Source organism: Asparagus officinalis, chromosome 7 (genome assembly GCF_001876935.1).
Source record: "Asparagus officinalis chromosome 7, Aspof.V1, whole genome shotgun sequence".
Taxonomy (NCBI): domain Eukaryota; kingdom Viridiplantae; phylum Streptophyta; class Magnoliopsida; order Asparagales; family Asparagaceae; genus Asparagus; species Asparagus officinalis.
Genome location: NC_033800.1, coordinates 80,014,103 through 80,029,203, shown reverse-complemented (window position 1 = coordinate 80,029,203; position 15,101 = coordinate 80,014,103). Strand labels below are relative to the sequence as shown.

The 15,101-nt window shown below is 35.6% G+C and overlaps 1 protein-coding gene across 1 annotated transcript in view; it reads right to left on the bottom strand.

Moving 5' to 3' along the window:
• Positions 169 to 15,101, bottom strand: part of LOC109850214 (vacuolar protein sorting-associated protein 8 homolog) — a 16,794-nt gene continuing 1,861 nt past the window's right edge. Inside the window, exons 2-19 of the mRNA XM_020420176.1 lie at positions 13,960 to 14,250; positions 13,578 to 13,817; positions 13,333 to 13,453; positions 13,116 to 13,258; positions 12,405 to 13,038; positions 11,167 to 11,231; positions 10,973 to 11,074; positions 10,691 to 10,833; positions 9,501 to 9,556; positions 7,188 to 7,831; positions 6,909 to 7,099; positions 6,429 to 6,732; positions 4,815 to 5,102; positions 4,611 to 4,720; positions 2,127 to 2,445; positions 1,290 to 1,697; positions 658 to 898; positions 169 to 556 (exon numbers count right to left, since the gene is read on the bottom strand). Of these exons, the coding sequence (XP_020275765.1) occupies positions 531 to 556; positions 658 to 898; positions 1,290 to 1,697; positions 2,127 to 2,445; positions 4,611 to 4,720; positions 4,815 to 5,102; positions 6,429 to 6,732; positions 6,909 to 7,099; positions 7,188 to 7,831; positions 9,501 to 9,556; positions 10,691 to 10,833; positions 10,973 to 11,074; positions 11,167 to 11,231; positions 12,405 to 13,038; positions 13,116 to 13,258; positions 13,333 to 13,453; positions 13,578 to 13,817; positions 13,960 to 14,250 (4,326 nt within the window). The 3' untranslated portion in view covers positions 169 to 530. The remainder of the gene's footprint in view (positions 557 to 657; positions 899 to 1,289; positions 1,698 to 2,126; positions 2,446 to 4,610; positions 4,721 to 4,814; positions 5,103 to 6,428; positions 6,733 to 6,908; positions 7,100 to 7,187; positions 7,832 to 9,500; positions 9,557 to 10,690; positions 10,834 to 10,972; positions 11,075 to 11,166; positions 11,232 to 12,404; positions 13,039 to 13,115; positions 13,259 to 13,332; positions 13,454 to 13,577; positions 13,818 to 13,959; positions 14,251 to 15,101) is intronic.

The window sequence follows — 15,101 nt, the reverse complement described above, 5'->3', positions numbered from 1 at the left end:
TGGCCAGGGAGTAACGTAATAAGTAAGAAATAACGATGGTGATGATTTGAAGTTTACCTTCAACGATAAAAATCCAATTGACGAAATGTTTCGTGCCAAATACTCAAACTGTTAATTAAATCGAATCCTTTACGCAGAGGAACCATAAACACGATATAACACGATTGCTAATTGAAATGCCTCGGTAAATAACACTCCTGAATCAAAAATTTACAACTCTATGTGACCCGCAAACTATATAGATCATAAACTGTCATCGATAATTGCTCTACGTTGCTATAGCTTAGTTTATTTCAGTTAATCTATGTTTGGTACGCTGTTGCCGGGTTCTCTTCTCTATACATAAATCAAATATGCATTTTCTGTACAAAGGCTAAGGCCATCATCCAAACATGATACCTTTATCGTAATGCACAATTCCTCTATAAATTACATGAGATCCACTTGGACAATTACATAAATTTACAGAAATTTCTACTGCCGGAAATAATCAGAGTGAGCTAAATTCTCCGCCAGAAAACCCAACTTAACTACCGAACTCTATTCTTTTCAGGACCTGTAGAAAGAACATCATTCGAACATAAGGGGAGAGAGAACAATTGGATAGAAAGCAAGCAACCAAAAAAGCTGGGAGTAAATAATAACACAAATACTAACCGAAAATGCTAGATTTCAAGGGAAATCGACTCAAAGACCCCTTTGCTTTTACATCTTTAAGTTGCCAGCGTTTATTTGATTTGTCGTCTTTCGCTGCACCACTGCTTGTTTCTCCTCCTGATAGACCGACTCCTTTCTGGATTTTTTCGTGATAAATAGCTGGAGGTGAAAGCCTCAGTTGAGGTAGTGCATCTACATGAAGAGATTTCTGGGGATTCTGGAGATTTCTCAATATTTCGAACTGAAACAAGAAGGTCCGGTTTGAGCGTTAGCAATTAATTCTACAAAAAACATGGGGTATTTGCAATTTAATACCCAAAAGTTTTACAATCTTTTAACTTTGATACCCAAAAGTTTTTCAAATTGATGTTAATTTGACAATTTGAAACCACAAAACGCTAAGTTTGTTCCTCATTTTGCCCAAACTCAAAAAACTGAAATTTGGTAAGAAATTTGTTTCTCATCTGCTCTTATATGTTGATATTCTTGAACAATATTGACGTCAGCTTTTTCGCACTTTGAGGTATCAATTTGTCAAAATAGAACTTAATGGTATCAAAATTAAAAGGGGAACTTTGGGGTACTGAAGAGCAAATAACCCAAACAAATAAAAATAGAAATAGAAATGGCACCCGAGACATTTGTTGAAGCACGTAAGGCTTGTCCAACTCAGCCTCATGAGCGTGTTGACCATTAGGCATCCCTCTAACTCGGTGGGAGATTGAAGTAGAAGTTGTAACCAATCCATCCTCGATATGAACAGATTTGTTTCTGGCGCGTGAATTCTTTTTAGGGAGGCAAATGGGGCATCCAACTGAAGAATAATTACTGCTGGATGCTTCGTTCTCCTCAGATTCACAGTGGAGATGTGTTGAATGACCACAGGTGAACACTCGAATTCCAGTAGCAGAACCCTTAGAAAGGGAACCACCACAAATGCAGCAACGGGACTCCTGGGGGACAAATGCATGAGTTGCTCCCTTCTTCAGCAAGCCCATGGTGTAAAATGTGTCGTCCTCAATTAAAGATTTAGCTGTGTCCTGTAAAGAAGGAACAAAAAATGATTAGAACAAGAGTATAGATACGTAGTATACTCATAAGAAACTATGATGGAAAAGGCATAACCAATTGGAAAGAATACCATTGGCATGAATCAGGAACCTTGAAGGAACTGACAGGGATAGGAAACAGTTATGCAGAATACAAGATATGCAAAATAGGTTTAGAAGTTATTTTCACGAAACTACCTGAGAAACTAGAGGTGCACAAACAATAGCATGAAATAGGAGTGACCACAACATATGCTCATGTATTTCCCAGACAGCAGCAAAGTAGAAAGTGAAGAAACTAGTTGCACAGAAAGTGTCATGGAAGCATATAACTTGGCATTTAAAACATCCTAATATTCGAACTAATGGAGACTAAAAGAAAGACATAAAAAATCATACAAATACTGTAAAAAAGAATACCAATATTCTTTTTTCGTAGCCGTAAGTTCCAAGCATTTTCAAGATAGTTAATTTGAAATCACCAAACTCCTGATTCCCATTATCAGATAAGAGCTTTGACATGATTGATGGAAGAGGTACGTATCCGACCATTCCCTCAATGATTTCTCCAACAAAGCTTGAAAATAAACGTCGCAAGATATTTATGCATCTTCTGTTCTCTGAAATCCTCCATCTAGGTAAGGAGCCTAATTCACCCAATTGTACACCTGAAGTTGTAGATAACATCTCAACAGGAAAGTCCATGCCACAGAAAAACCTCCTAAGTGGCTCAGAAAACCTGTCGGCAAATAAGTTACAAACTCTAAAAACAAAGTGAAAAAACAAAAGTATTCAAGAAACAACAAATGGTGGATAAGCATTATTTTCCTTCAAGAAATTGACTTATATGTTCTAAGAAGAGGAAAGGATGAATTTGACATATAGCAAGCAAGTCCATTTTCTGGAGACTATGAAGTATACTATATTATTCACTAGTAAAAAAGTAAGCTTACATATATCACAGTCACAAATTTTGACAGCGTTATCCACAAAATAAGTACTTAACGCACAGTTCAAGAAGATTTTAAGAAAATCAATTTAGCTTATTAGAATATAAATTATAACAATCAAGCTTCATCATAAATTTGAAGTATTAACACACAGTTCAAGAAGTTTTTAAGAATATCAATTTAGCTTGTCAAAATATAAAATTATGACACTCAACCCTCCTAACAACTTCAGAGTTCTGGTGCAGTAAAAGGGTAATTAAAGAACCAGGTGTGTGGTGTTCTGAACTTGACAATGCAAAGTCAACTCATTTTAAGAAGAAACCAACAACCTCTGAAGCTTTCCATCCTTACTGGCTATGAGTGGGCGCGTACGTATGATCACATACAAAAAGAAATTGAACCCATAAATATACGTGTAATGAATGCTATAGGTAATTGTTCTACGCATTTTATAGACATGTACCTGACATTTATTAATTGTTCTTGACACATTTCTATAATTTTCAAGTCATATTTCTGAAAAGTATATGTCGTTATAGATAGAAAAACTCTACATTGTTGCTCACACCATAGACAGACAACAATGAACGAAAAAATGAACTATTGATCTTGGGTAAAAAGCCAAAACCTAGAACAGGTGCAATAGCTAATTTCAAAGTATAGATGAAGAGAAAAATCTTGCCTAACTAACAAGTTACCCTATATTACCCGGGTACTTCATTATTGAAGCCGTACCCGTACCGGACACGTACCCGACACTTTCCCGTACCCAAACTTCATGGACACTTCTTGAATATATGCATGCATTTATTACAACATGTACTCAATTCTACGATATATGTATTAATTTAAAACACTTATCAAAGACTTCCTGAACGTAGAGCTTACACTTCACATCCGTCTTTTGAAACTAATGGGATACGGGTCGGCTTAGTTTTAGTCCATACCCAAGTTCAAAACTATATAGTTAATGGGTTGTTTAGATGTCTAGTAAAAAAATGAGTAGTTTACAATTCACGATAATCAATATGATAAAATAAACTCAAAAATGTGATTGATATTTTAATTCTAATGACACATGAAGCGGAAAAAATTATCTCATGTACATTATTAATTCAATATATATATGTAGTCGTGTCCCCGTACCCAACATTTTACAGTTTTGCCGTGTCCCCTACCCGTACCCGTGCCCGTTTCCATGCAACTTAGAAGTTACCCAATCAATCGGATCAAAACCAATCGAAATCACGAGTTTGAATCCTATACTTAATGAAGCGAGGAGAATGAGAGGCAGGCCTAAGAGAACTTGGTTGAAAGCAAGAAGGATATGCAAGTGGTTAACTTTGTATAAAGTTTTGTATGATTCTGAAGCTACTGGATGATATATTTAGTAAAACTAGACCTATTGTTGTTGTTGGAACTGGTAACCTGTAGTTATCTTAAGGCTTATGATACTGAGGCAATTGAATCATCTATTAGTAAAATTAGGAAAAAATGGGCATACAAACAATATCATAAAATTTCTCAAAGATTTACGTAGCAATCAGCAGAAACTCAAGTAAAATTCTACATCCGCCCCCCATAAATTTTAAAAAGTGCACCCAAAGCCCAAGAAATTTAAATTTACTACAGAAATTAGTAACAATTTAAATGGTAAATTAAAAACTCATTTAAATTTCCAACAATAAAATGTACTAAGTGCATCCTCATTACATACTATAGTTTTACAATGTTATCTTTTTATCTTTAGGTAAATAGACACCACTTCTTGTACCCCCCCAGCCAAAAAAAAAAAAAAAAATTCTGGATCCGCCGCCACTGCACATGAACGTAGTATTTTGTGTCATGATAGTGTCATTCATGTATCAATACCAAAAGAATGTTCATATGAGGTTGGTTTTTTATAGGGTATGCACTAAATCATACTAAAGACTAAAGAGTGTGTATAACTTACGAGTCAAGCAAACGAAACCATAGAGACTCAGACTCTTCCTTGTTTAATCGCTGACTATTCCTCTGGCATAAGCCAATAGATACACTCAGCACATCATGTACACAGAGAACCTGCAAAACATTAAATTCTAACTCAGAATGCCTTACTATATCAGGTAAGAAAATAGATTCTTCCTTGAAGACAGAGAAGGATAGAGTCACCAACCTCTGTCATTTTCAAAGTGCTAGTAAACTGATCTGTCTTGCCAGAGATGCCTGCGTTTGTTTCAGAATATTTTTCTTCAACAGCAGTAATGAGCATATCAATTTTATCATGAAGACCAGTCATCACAAGTCCTAAAGCACTTCCGACATCACCAGCCCTTTCCAGCAAAAATGCAGCTGCGTCTGTAACCCCATATTCTTGGCAAAGACGTAAACAGTGCTCCAATCTATAATTTTCAAAATTCTCTAAGAACTTAAGGACCGAGTTTTGTTCATACTTGCATAAAAGCTGCAAACATATATGCAGACCATGAATTTGATAAGTTATGACAAGCAAAGACAGCAGCATCTTATTCACACAACATCAAAGCTGCATACAACATTATGGAAGATCTTATAGTGAAGCTCTGCAAGTAATAATAGATTTCATTCCTGCACTGGTATTTTAAGTCAACTGGATATGCTTGTAGAGATTCTTGAGAAACTTGTCCCAAACTTAACGCAACAGAGTGAACCATGACAATTTTTAAATTAACCTTTTCTCAAACTAGCCAATTTGGAACGATAGTAGATGTGTCCTGAAAGCATTCAGCATTAAATATGAACTACAAATGACAATATAAAGGTTAAGGAATCATGATGTATTCTCAGCAGTAGCACATCTGTCAGACTGTTCCTTTATGAAACCAGAATTTATCAGCCCTTTGCAGAACCATAATTTACATACCTTTTGCTAACAGTTAAGGAATACAGAAAAGCCTATTATAACGTAAGAGGACAAATCATGAATGATGCAGTTATCCTATAGGTCCCCAGATATCGGAGAAAAGGTCAAAAACAAAGCATGAACTTGAAATTCCTGATAATTCTACAACTATCCTAGTGCATTAGAAAGGAAAATTTATTTCACTATAGGAACCTACTTCATGAGCTTTATTCGTGCACCACCTCTATGTTAAAATACTTCACTCACGTGAAACTTATAATAAGTACTTCTGCACTTATAGTAGTCCTTGTTCTTCTTGTCTCCTAAAACTCTGAATTGCAACAAACAAACTTCCTACAACATAAATCCTTCAGTTGATAACTAGACACTATACTACTCCAAAATGGGATACAAAACTTTAGAAATGCTATAAACAAATATCTGAAGCTTTCCTCTTAATTAAAATTGTATGTCTTGTAGCACAATATCAAAATTCCAAATTTCAACTCATCAACGAAATCACATAAGCCGTCATTGAGCTCACTAATTAGCAAGGTTTATAATTTTCATCCCCAACTCAGTTGTCTACAGGGATCTGTGTCTCAGATCAAACTTAGATATAATACAAAATGGTCCATTACTAGTTCCTCTGAGATCCATCACATTACTGCAGTATCCAACTAGATGACTCAAGTAAAGAATGAGGTAGCAACTAACGTAACCAAGTAATGTAATTAACTAAACTCGCGAAAGAAAAAAGAAATGTATAGCTAGGATTTACATTCAAATTATTTACTTATTTATCACAGAAAACTTCCACAATAGACATCTATATCTTTATCTCATATATATTTATTTAAACAAGTAAGACATTATCATATACATCCCAGACCAGATAAGAATGCTAACCTCTAGATAGAGTTCTGCAATTTCATCAGTTACTTGGATCATGTTATGAAGCAAAAGCTTAGGGAAAGTTGAAAGTCTTTCAACATAAGCTTTAAGTTCATTAGGCATATCTCGCATTCTTCCAGTTAGGGTATCTGAAGCATGAGCTGTATCATGAACAGGAAAATTTAGAGTTCCAGACAAGTAGACATCAAAAGAGGTCTTCAAGAAGAGGAAAAGGCTTTGTGGGTGAGAATGAAGTTTATCCAGAATATCCTGACTCTCGCTACTAAAATGGTCGATAACCAAAAAATAAGTACACTCCCTGCAACAAGGAAAAAGAAGAGGAAAGGTAAAGCAGAATTAGGGTAAAAAAGAAAGGGCCATGATATAAGGAGAAAAAAACTAAGTACATTTCGTTCTGTTTCTAGCAGTTGTTTGGATATGATGCAAGGGAAAATAAAGGAAGAGTGCCCTAAACCTTATACTTGAAACATTTACCTGCTTAGCTTGAGCAACTCAGGAATTCTCGATATAACAGCTGACTTGAAAGATACAATCTCCATATCTTTCAGCTGCATCAACATGCTGTTAATAAAAGCAAAGGCATGGATTGGCTCATGTGCGTCATTCATATAACTATCTAGTGCAGCAATGTACTGTCCACTGATGGTATGCACCAAGCCACATGCCTGCAAACTAGAAATGAGATAAGATCATGCAGGAAAACAAGCAATAAAAATGTGAAAAATTACAAGCTTTTCATAAAAAAGATCGTGCCTGATAAAAATGAGCCTTTGAACAGAGATGCAAGACATAAGAAGAATCCCATTCTGTCTGAGGTACAGCCTTCAAAAGAGAGACAACCTGTTTCTCTTCTTCCATAGTAGCAATTTTCTCACTGGGATCACATGATGTCAAGTACTCAAGAATATGTTTCAATACCTTCCCAGAAATAGTGGCTCCATTACATATCACAAGAAATGCAATGAATCCAAACAAGTGTGCTGCATCTTTTTTTGAAGGCCAAACTTCAGTATTGTCACCTTCAATTGCAAAGGACCTGACCATTTCAGATTCCAAATCAAGAATAGATATAAATACGTCTACTGTACTTTGCGCCATTAGTTTCTTATTTTCTAAAGACTCCGAATGACAATCAATTCCTGATTCCGTACTAGAAGCAGTCAGATTTTGTGAGGCAACATCTGGGACTTTGCGCTCTTCTGGGAAAGCATATCGCAGAACATGTAATGTGGCTTCTGTATCTAACAACAATAGGTAACATAGATTTGGAAAGTTTCCATTCAAGGAGTCGAACATTTTCAGGACTTTAGAAGAAACAGATTTAGAGTGCTCAAGCAAAAAATGAAGCAATTCTTTTCTAACTGATGGCAACCGTGAAGGAGAAAGAGAACCATGTCCTACAACCAAAAAACATATGGAATCAGGATATTAAAGAATTGCTATGTTTTTCAGGTTCAACAATAGTTTTCAAACCTTAACCAGAAGAGAATAGGAGATGAAAAGGGAATAAAAAAGAGTGACCAAAATAATACCATGTATATTATTAATAGAATCAGAACCACAAGCCAGGGTAGATCTCTGTGGATCATGTAGTAGATAAGTGCTAAGTTGCATTGAAAACGGGTACCGGTATATATATTATAATAACTATTATATACTTATATAATATATATATATATATATATAGATGAGAGAGAGAGAGAGAGAGAGGGAATATGGTATGCTTGTACAGCACAAATTTGTGCTTGGTAGTGAGGTGGCATATTATCTCACTCATTCAATGGGGGGGACACATTCACATGGGTTGAATGTGGTCCCAATTGATGAGTGGATGGAATGATACGACACATCACTACAAGCACAAAATTTGTGCTTGTACCAAGTATACATTTTTCTCATATATATATTTATTATATATATATACATACATACATATATATATATACATACATATATATATATATACATACATACATATGTATATATATACATATATACACACGCACGAGATCATTCTTTTCCACTTCATGTGTTATAAGAATTTAAATTCCAATCACATTTTTAAGTTTCTTTTATCATATTGATTATCATAAATTGGAAACGAACTCGACACATATCTAACTAGTTTCAAGAAACGGATGTGAAGTGTAAGCCATACGTACAAGAAGTGTTTGACAAGTGTTTTAAATTAACACATATATCGTATAATTGAGTACATGTTGTAATATATGCATGCATATATTCAAGAAGTGTCCATGAAGTTTGGGTATGGAAAGTGTCGGGTACAGGTCCGGTACGCGTACGGCTTCATTATAGAAGCATCTGGGTAACATAGACTGGTAGTGATGATCATCTGAAAACAATGATGAATTTTTTTAACTAAAACTTCTGAAGTCGACTCATTTAGCATCATTTTGTTTACAAGTTGCTTGACAGAATCTCTTTCAGATTTTTAACCATTACCTATCCACATATTGATTTATACAAGATCAAGTAATAGACGGGCAATAGACTCCACGCAGACCAGGATTGATAACCAATAATTATATTGCAAATGGAGAGAAATATCTATATCAATGCAAAATAAAAAGATGTATAAGATAAGTTCCAATAAAGATGGAGAATCTCTAATTAAAATCGTACAGAATGCCTAATCATCAAGAAATTAGTGCACTAAATGCCAGCATAACTTAAACCTTAAATCACGTTCAAGTATCTCAATGCTTCGTAAAGTAACTGTAAATCAAAGACAGAGAAAAAAAATATTTTGATAAAACAGATTAATTTATGATATACCCAATGCTTCATAATTCAGGACAGTGATGGAAAAAGGCTTAGACAATGAAGACAAAGATGATAAAAATGATGAAACACAAAACATTATTCAAATGGAGTGCATTGACCAGAGTCTATTGCAAATGGAGTGCAGCATTCATTTGAATGCAAAAAAAAAGGGTCAAAACTCATAAGTAAGTTCCAATCAAAGAGATAGCTAACGACAGTAAAAATCATGAAGAACAAAAACCTAATCAATCAGAAGGAAATTGATGTACCTGAAATGCATACCTGGAGGAAATCCAAGACCTTGAAAACAATACTTCAGATAAATAAGCATCCTGTACCTGCTCCCCACATTCAAAGTAGCCGATTAAAGAAGGAAAGAGATTTATAAAATAAGAAGCATAACTACAAAGTGTAATAGAAACTCAGAATGATAGCAAAATCAGTACCAAAATCTCCATAAACAGGTAGATCAGGTTAGGACAAGACTTTATATCATACTTTTATCTTTATACTTCAAAGCGACAACTATGCACACATCAGAAAATGAAGAATGAAAGGCCAGTACAAATTTAATTTTGTTAAAACTTTCAATTGATTGTTTAAGAGAAACATACGTACACATATCTCTACACACATTTCCCAACACTTTCATCAAATATAGACCCGTCACAACATTAGGCCCTCAGCTCAGTATCCAAAGCTCCAAGCATTACCACTTCCTTAAAATTTCACCCATGAGATTTCATTTAGTTTCTTAACCAAGAAATTTCCCTATTTTGATTCCCAATTTGAACACAAATTAGTTCTCTGAGGTTTTGGTTTCAGCAATATTTCCTGCAATGCAGGAATCTACTCCCAAACTTAAACTCATAATAGCGGGCATGTTTATATATTGCCTTTTTTCACCTAGCACATCACAAAGTTTGTCCAATACCAAAAATTATGGAAGATCGCAGAGGAATATTCTCCTGTGAAGCCCTCACGGAAGATATGCATATATAGCAAACTTGTCAAGCGAAGGATGGGAGTCCATTTAAAACGGCAATTCATTAAAGCAAAGGATGAAGAAAGGCTTTTAAGGCTAAATTTGATATAAATCATGATTTATAGGATAATCTAGGTTTTAAAATTAAAGATGTCATGAAGTAAAGAAAAATAATGAGTAAGATCAAGTTAGATACATGAGAAGCAAACAAATTTGGTGAAGCAAGGTTATTCACAATTATCAGGAACTGTTGATTGACGACTGTGTCAAAGCAAATAATTCAAACAAATCACTTTATTAGGTTTGGCATGTGTCCCATCATTCAAAGATGGCTGAAATATGCAGTTGAATGAGGCACTAGGCTAGATCCAGATGGATACCAAACAAAACATAAAAGGCAAAGCAAAAAATAGATAAGGACAGTAGGAAATGTGCAAAATTTTGATACTCCTTTAGATATTCCTATCAAAACAGCTGTAAAAAGTACCCGATGGCAGCAACTTCTGCATGTGGAGTATTCTGTATAACCACCAAAAGCTCCTCCAAAGGTGCCTTAAAATCATCTAGACCTCTATTGAAAAGATATATCAAGGCACCAAACAAACCATGCTCACGGCATAACTTCACCACCTGCATAAAAAATCAAGGAATTCATAATGTGAAATATGATTCAACTAGTGTACAAACAGACTATATATCAAATTTCTAATTAGCAGTGAGTTGTCTACTAAAAGGAATTGGTAAGCCATTCAACTTACTATAGAAGTACCTGATTAAAATCCAAGGAAGAGATGTCCATGTGCAGAACACATTGTTCAACACGCTGCAACCATCCTCTGGCACTGTAATGCTCAACGAGGGCTTGCATGACCTAAACTTGTGATTAAGTATATCAAAATTAAATTCATTTTCCATTAATGATCAATGATAGTAATATAACAAGCAGAAATGTGCAAAGAAAACCTCTGGTGGCAAACAGCCAAGCATGTCCTTTAATATATATGGCTCCAAGATTTCCAAGAATGTACCTGCTATTAGCAAACAAATATTAGACTAGTACAAGTCACAACCGCAATCATATGTATAAACCATGACTGAGAGGCCTTTATTAAATGGTGTTATCTTTATGAATCTTTCACCATTTACTTTACAACTGAATCGCCTGTCTAAAGGGCTATATTCTCCATCGGCAAGTCTTTCTAAATATTGTTGTCTGTTTGTTTTGTTTGTGAATAAATGTTTTTTAACGCACGTGCATGCAGACACGCAAACAAAATCTGTATTTATGTTTCAGTATATATAATAAAGAATGTTACTAGAAAAATAAATGAGCAATCAATTGAATATTGCACCCATACAGAGAAATTTTAAACAAAAAGAAAACATAACCAATTCATTGTATCGCTTAGGAAAAAGCAAAGAGATATGCATGCATGCAGAAAAGTATCAGATGTAGATGGACAATGCTTTTGGATAGATGCAGATGACTATGTCAAGCAAGAAGTGCCTTGCATATGATAGACAATAAGATTTTTTTCTGCATTACATCAACAAAGGCTTTCCTTCTCATTGTCTAAAAATTAGGTCATGTCAAAAGTCCTCCTGATATAAGACAAATGTAGAAAGGAATAATCATGATATTACTACAGAATATTTAAAACTCCAAAGTAATCAAGCCAGTTGGTCATGCACACTGGAGTCTCAGTTGCATGTGATGGACATAAGAAGAACTGTTAAGCTAGCATCGCACCATATTACCTATACAATGTGTTTTCCTGAGCTCTTACACTGACAAGAGAAAAAGATCAAGAGTTTCGCAATAGTTCAGATAATTCATGATCGATATAGCGACACATTTCCTTACCTTCTTATCATACTTAGAATTTTATGATTAACATATTCTTGCCACAACAACTAAACTTCGATAAATGTTGGCTCCCCAAGTGCCGGAACATAATTTTCATCAAATATAATAGCTCAAATGAAAATCATAAAACGTAAAGCCTGTGAACAGTTGAAACATGCATGGACACTTGAGACAAACATTTGCGCTAAAAAGTCTAGATGAATATAAACAATACAATGAGCATGTGGCAAGATAATGGTACTGCCCAGTTCAAATCTAACCGACAAGAATTATCAGAAGAAGTAATCAGCAAATGAACGCGTCCAGGCATGTGTATCACTGGAAAAGAAATTACCTCCGTGCTTAACAGCAACAAACTTGGAGAAAATGCCATCAAACAATATATCTGTCCTTTTTATGTGGACACAAAACTCTACTGCAACACCACCAACACGGGCATATTGCTCCTCTATCTCTGACTGAACAGAATTGTCTGTGACCTTTAGACCTTCCAGTTGCCCAACTTTGGCAATTTGATTAGAGAAAGCTACTGAAATATAGGAGAACACTTCATCCACATATGATAACAGCAGCTCTACCAAATATGGCATTATGGCCTCCCTTATAGTATCAACATTTCTTGGAAGATCAATAACACCCTGTGCGTGACCATCATAGAGCCTCATTGCCATATCCAATGCACCCATCCAGTCACCAGCTCTCTGCAGAACTTGAATGCGTTCCTTCCAAGGAAGAAGACGAGTAATTAAAAGATGCATCGGCCCAATTATGTATATTGTTGCTCCTCTTACAGCTATGGAGTTATGATATGCCTTTTCAGGATTGCCAAAAGAATTATTAAAGTGGGTATGATATGAGATGATATCGTCCAAACCAGAACCATCTAAAACAAAACTTGTTCGGTGAAGTTCAGACCCATCTTTTGTAAATAAGCAGAGTTGTCCCCGAAGTGTCAGAACCACCAGCATCTGGTTTAAGGGAGAAATATAGGAAATAAGTAAAGGCATCGACATGAGGACGGACATAAGAAGAACATTATTCCTACCTGATGATCTAACCATGCCACCCCTATTGCCGTGCTGTCAAGGCTCCATTCACTTAACTTTTGAATTTTTGATTTTACCAACTGGGCTACTTGAACTCTGCGATCCCATGCAATCACAAGCCATGAAGCCTTTTCAGATGCATCTACACTTTACACCATAAAATTATCAGGGCTCCAACAGTAGATAAATAAAATCATAGAAATGCTCAAATCATACCTATAGATGAATCATCCGAGCTCATCATGCATTTCCATGCTGTGTAAGGCATGGAGCCTTCTCTCACCCCATCTGGTTTAGAAAATTTATCACAAAATTCTACCTTTGGAATAAGCCTCACCTGAAGGGTGAAAATAGAAATTTTAGTTCATTTTAGAAGGAGGATGGACAACTAATTACTTTTAGAACTAACTCAAAACAAAGAAACTATCTTAATTTTCCATAGTAATATGAAGGCATCATACCACCAGAGCATTTTGATGGGTGACAAATATGACCAGACCTTCTTCAACCATAGAAGAACCTTCATTGAACAACTTCCATCCCACCTCCCCACCAACACCACCTCCCACAATGCTACCAAGGGCACTGTTGGAAATTGTTGAGTTTCCTTGGGCAGTGGTAGAAGCACTCCCATGTAAATCTCCAATGAAAAGAGGACTAGCGGATAGTACAACAGCATTCTTTTTACCATCAAGAACAAACTGTTGAAGGAAATAAATAGAAGCTCATTACATGGAACTATACATTAGATGAAGAGACTCATGCATTCAAAACAGTAGATGAAATAGATGTTAAGAAAAGACTGAAATCTACAGCACAGAGACATATGGTAAGATTTTAGACCTGAGACTGGACGGAGAATAGATTGAGCAATGGTAACACCGAGATAGTATGTAAAAAAACGATCCCATTTGAGTCTCCAGTAATAGCTTTAAATCGCCCGAAAAACAAAGTATGAACTACCGGGCCATTATGTTCCCCAGTTATTACTTTTGCAGTCGTTGCTCGCTGAACATCCCAAAAAGTCAGACTACCATCACCATATCCAACCAAAAGTATATCACCGAGCTGATTGAAGCACATGGAAGTCACTGCCGTTTGAGATTTTGCACCATGGGAGCCAAGTGTCAACATCTGAAATATAACACTGTTTAAAGATATGAACGAGAAAAGGACTCATAGTCACTAGACAGGGTTGGCAATTAGAGTGGACCAGGGCAAGAATAATTGACAACAGCAATGAAGCATTTATCTGCCGAAACAAGGGCATGAAATATGGTGGGTTATCTCCTGAAGGTTTGTTATTTAAAAACTACTTCAGTTTGTCTTCCAGTATATCCATGCCTAACTGCTCTTCCAGAAACAGCCATATGCCATGAAAACAGTAGAACCAAGGTTAAAATCTTCCTCATTAGCTAAAACCTCTAAGTTGTAACTTCAACTTAGCAGACACCTTTCAAGCATAGATGTAAAAGGATGTTAGAAAAAATTGGTCAATGTCACCCAGGAAAGGGGGGAGGGGATAGGAATTTGAGGTAGGAAAAGAGGGTTACCTAGGGGTAATTGAGGGAAATAAAGATGCATGTGAATGGCACGTGCTGTTTTAAACCCAACATAGCAGTAAAATTGCCTCAAGGAGTTATGTAATAAAAGTTAATGCTAGGGTTTTTTTCCCTAATAAATGGGCAGAGATGGAGGGTTTTCATAATAATTATGCAGGGAAATATGCAGATGCATATCTCGCAGAAGATGAGAAGGCTTCTTTTCAAGTTGGAAAATGCTAATTAGAGTCGATATTATGATTGGAAAAGGAATTAGGCGTAAAGAATTGTCTGAGCTTAAATGACATTGGATATTATGTGAACTATGGGAAACAAACAGGGTGCAAAGATGTACTCTAGCCAGTCACCAAATTATAAAAAATGGTTGACCAACTAGGTGCGTGCATGTATATCCATTAGAACAAGAAAGAGTTCATAAGAAGA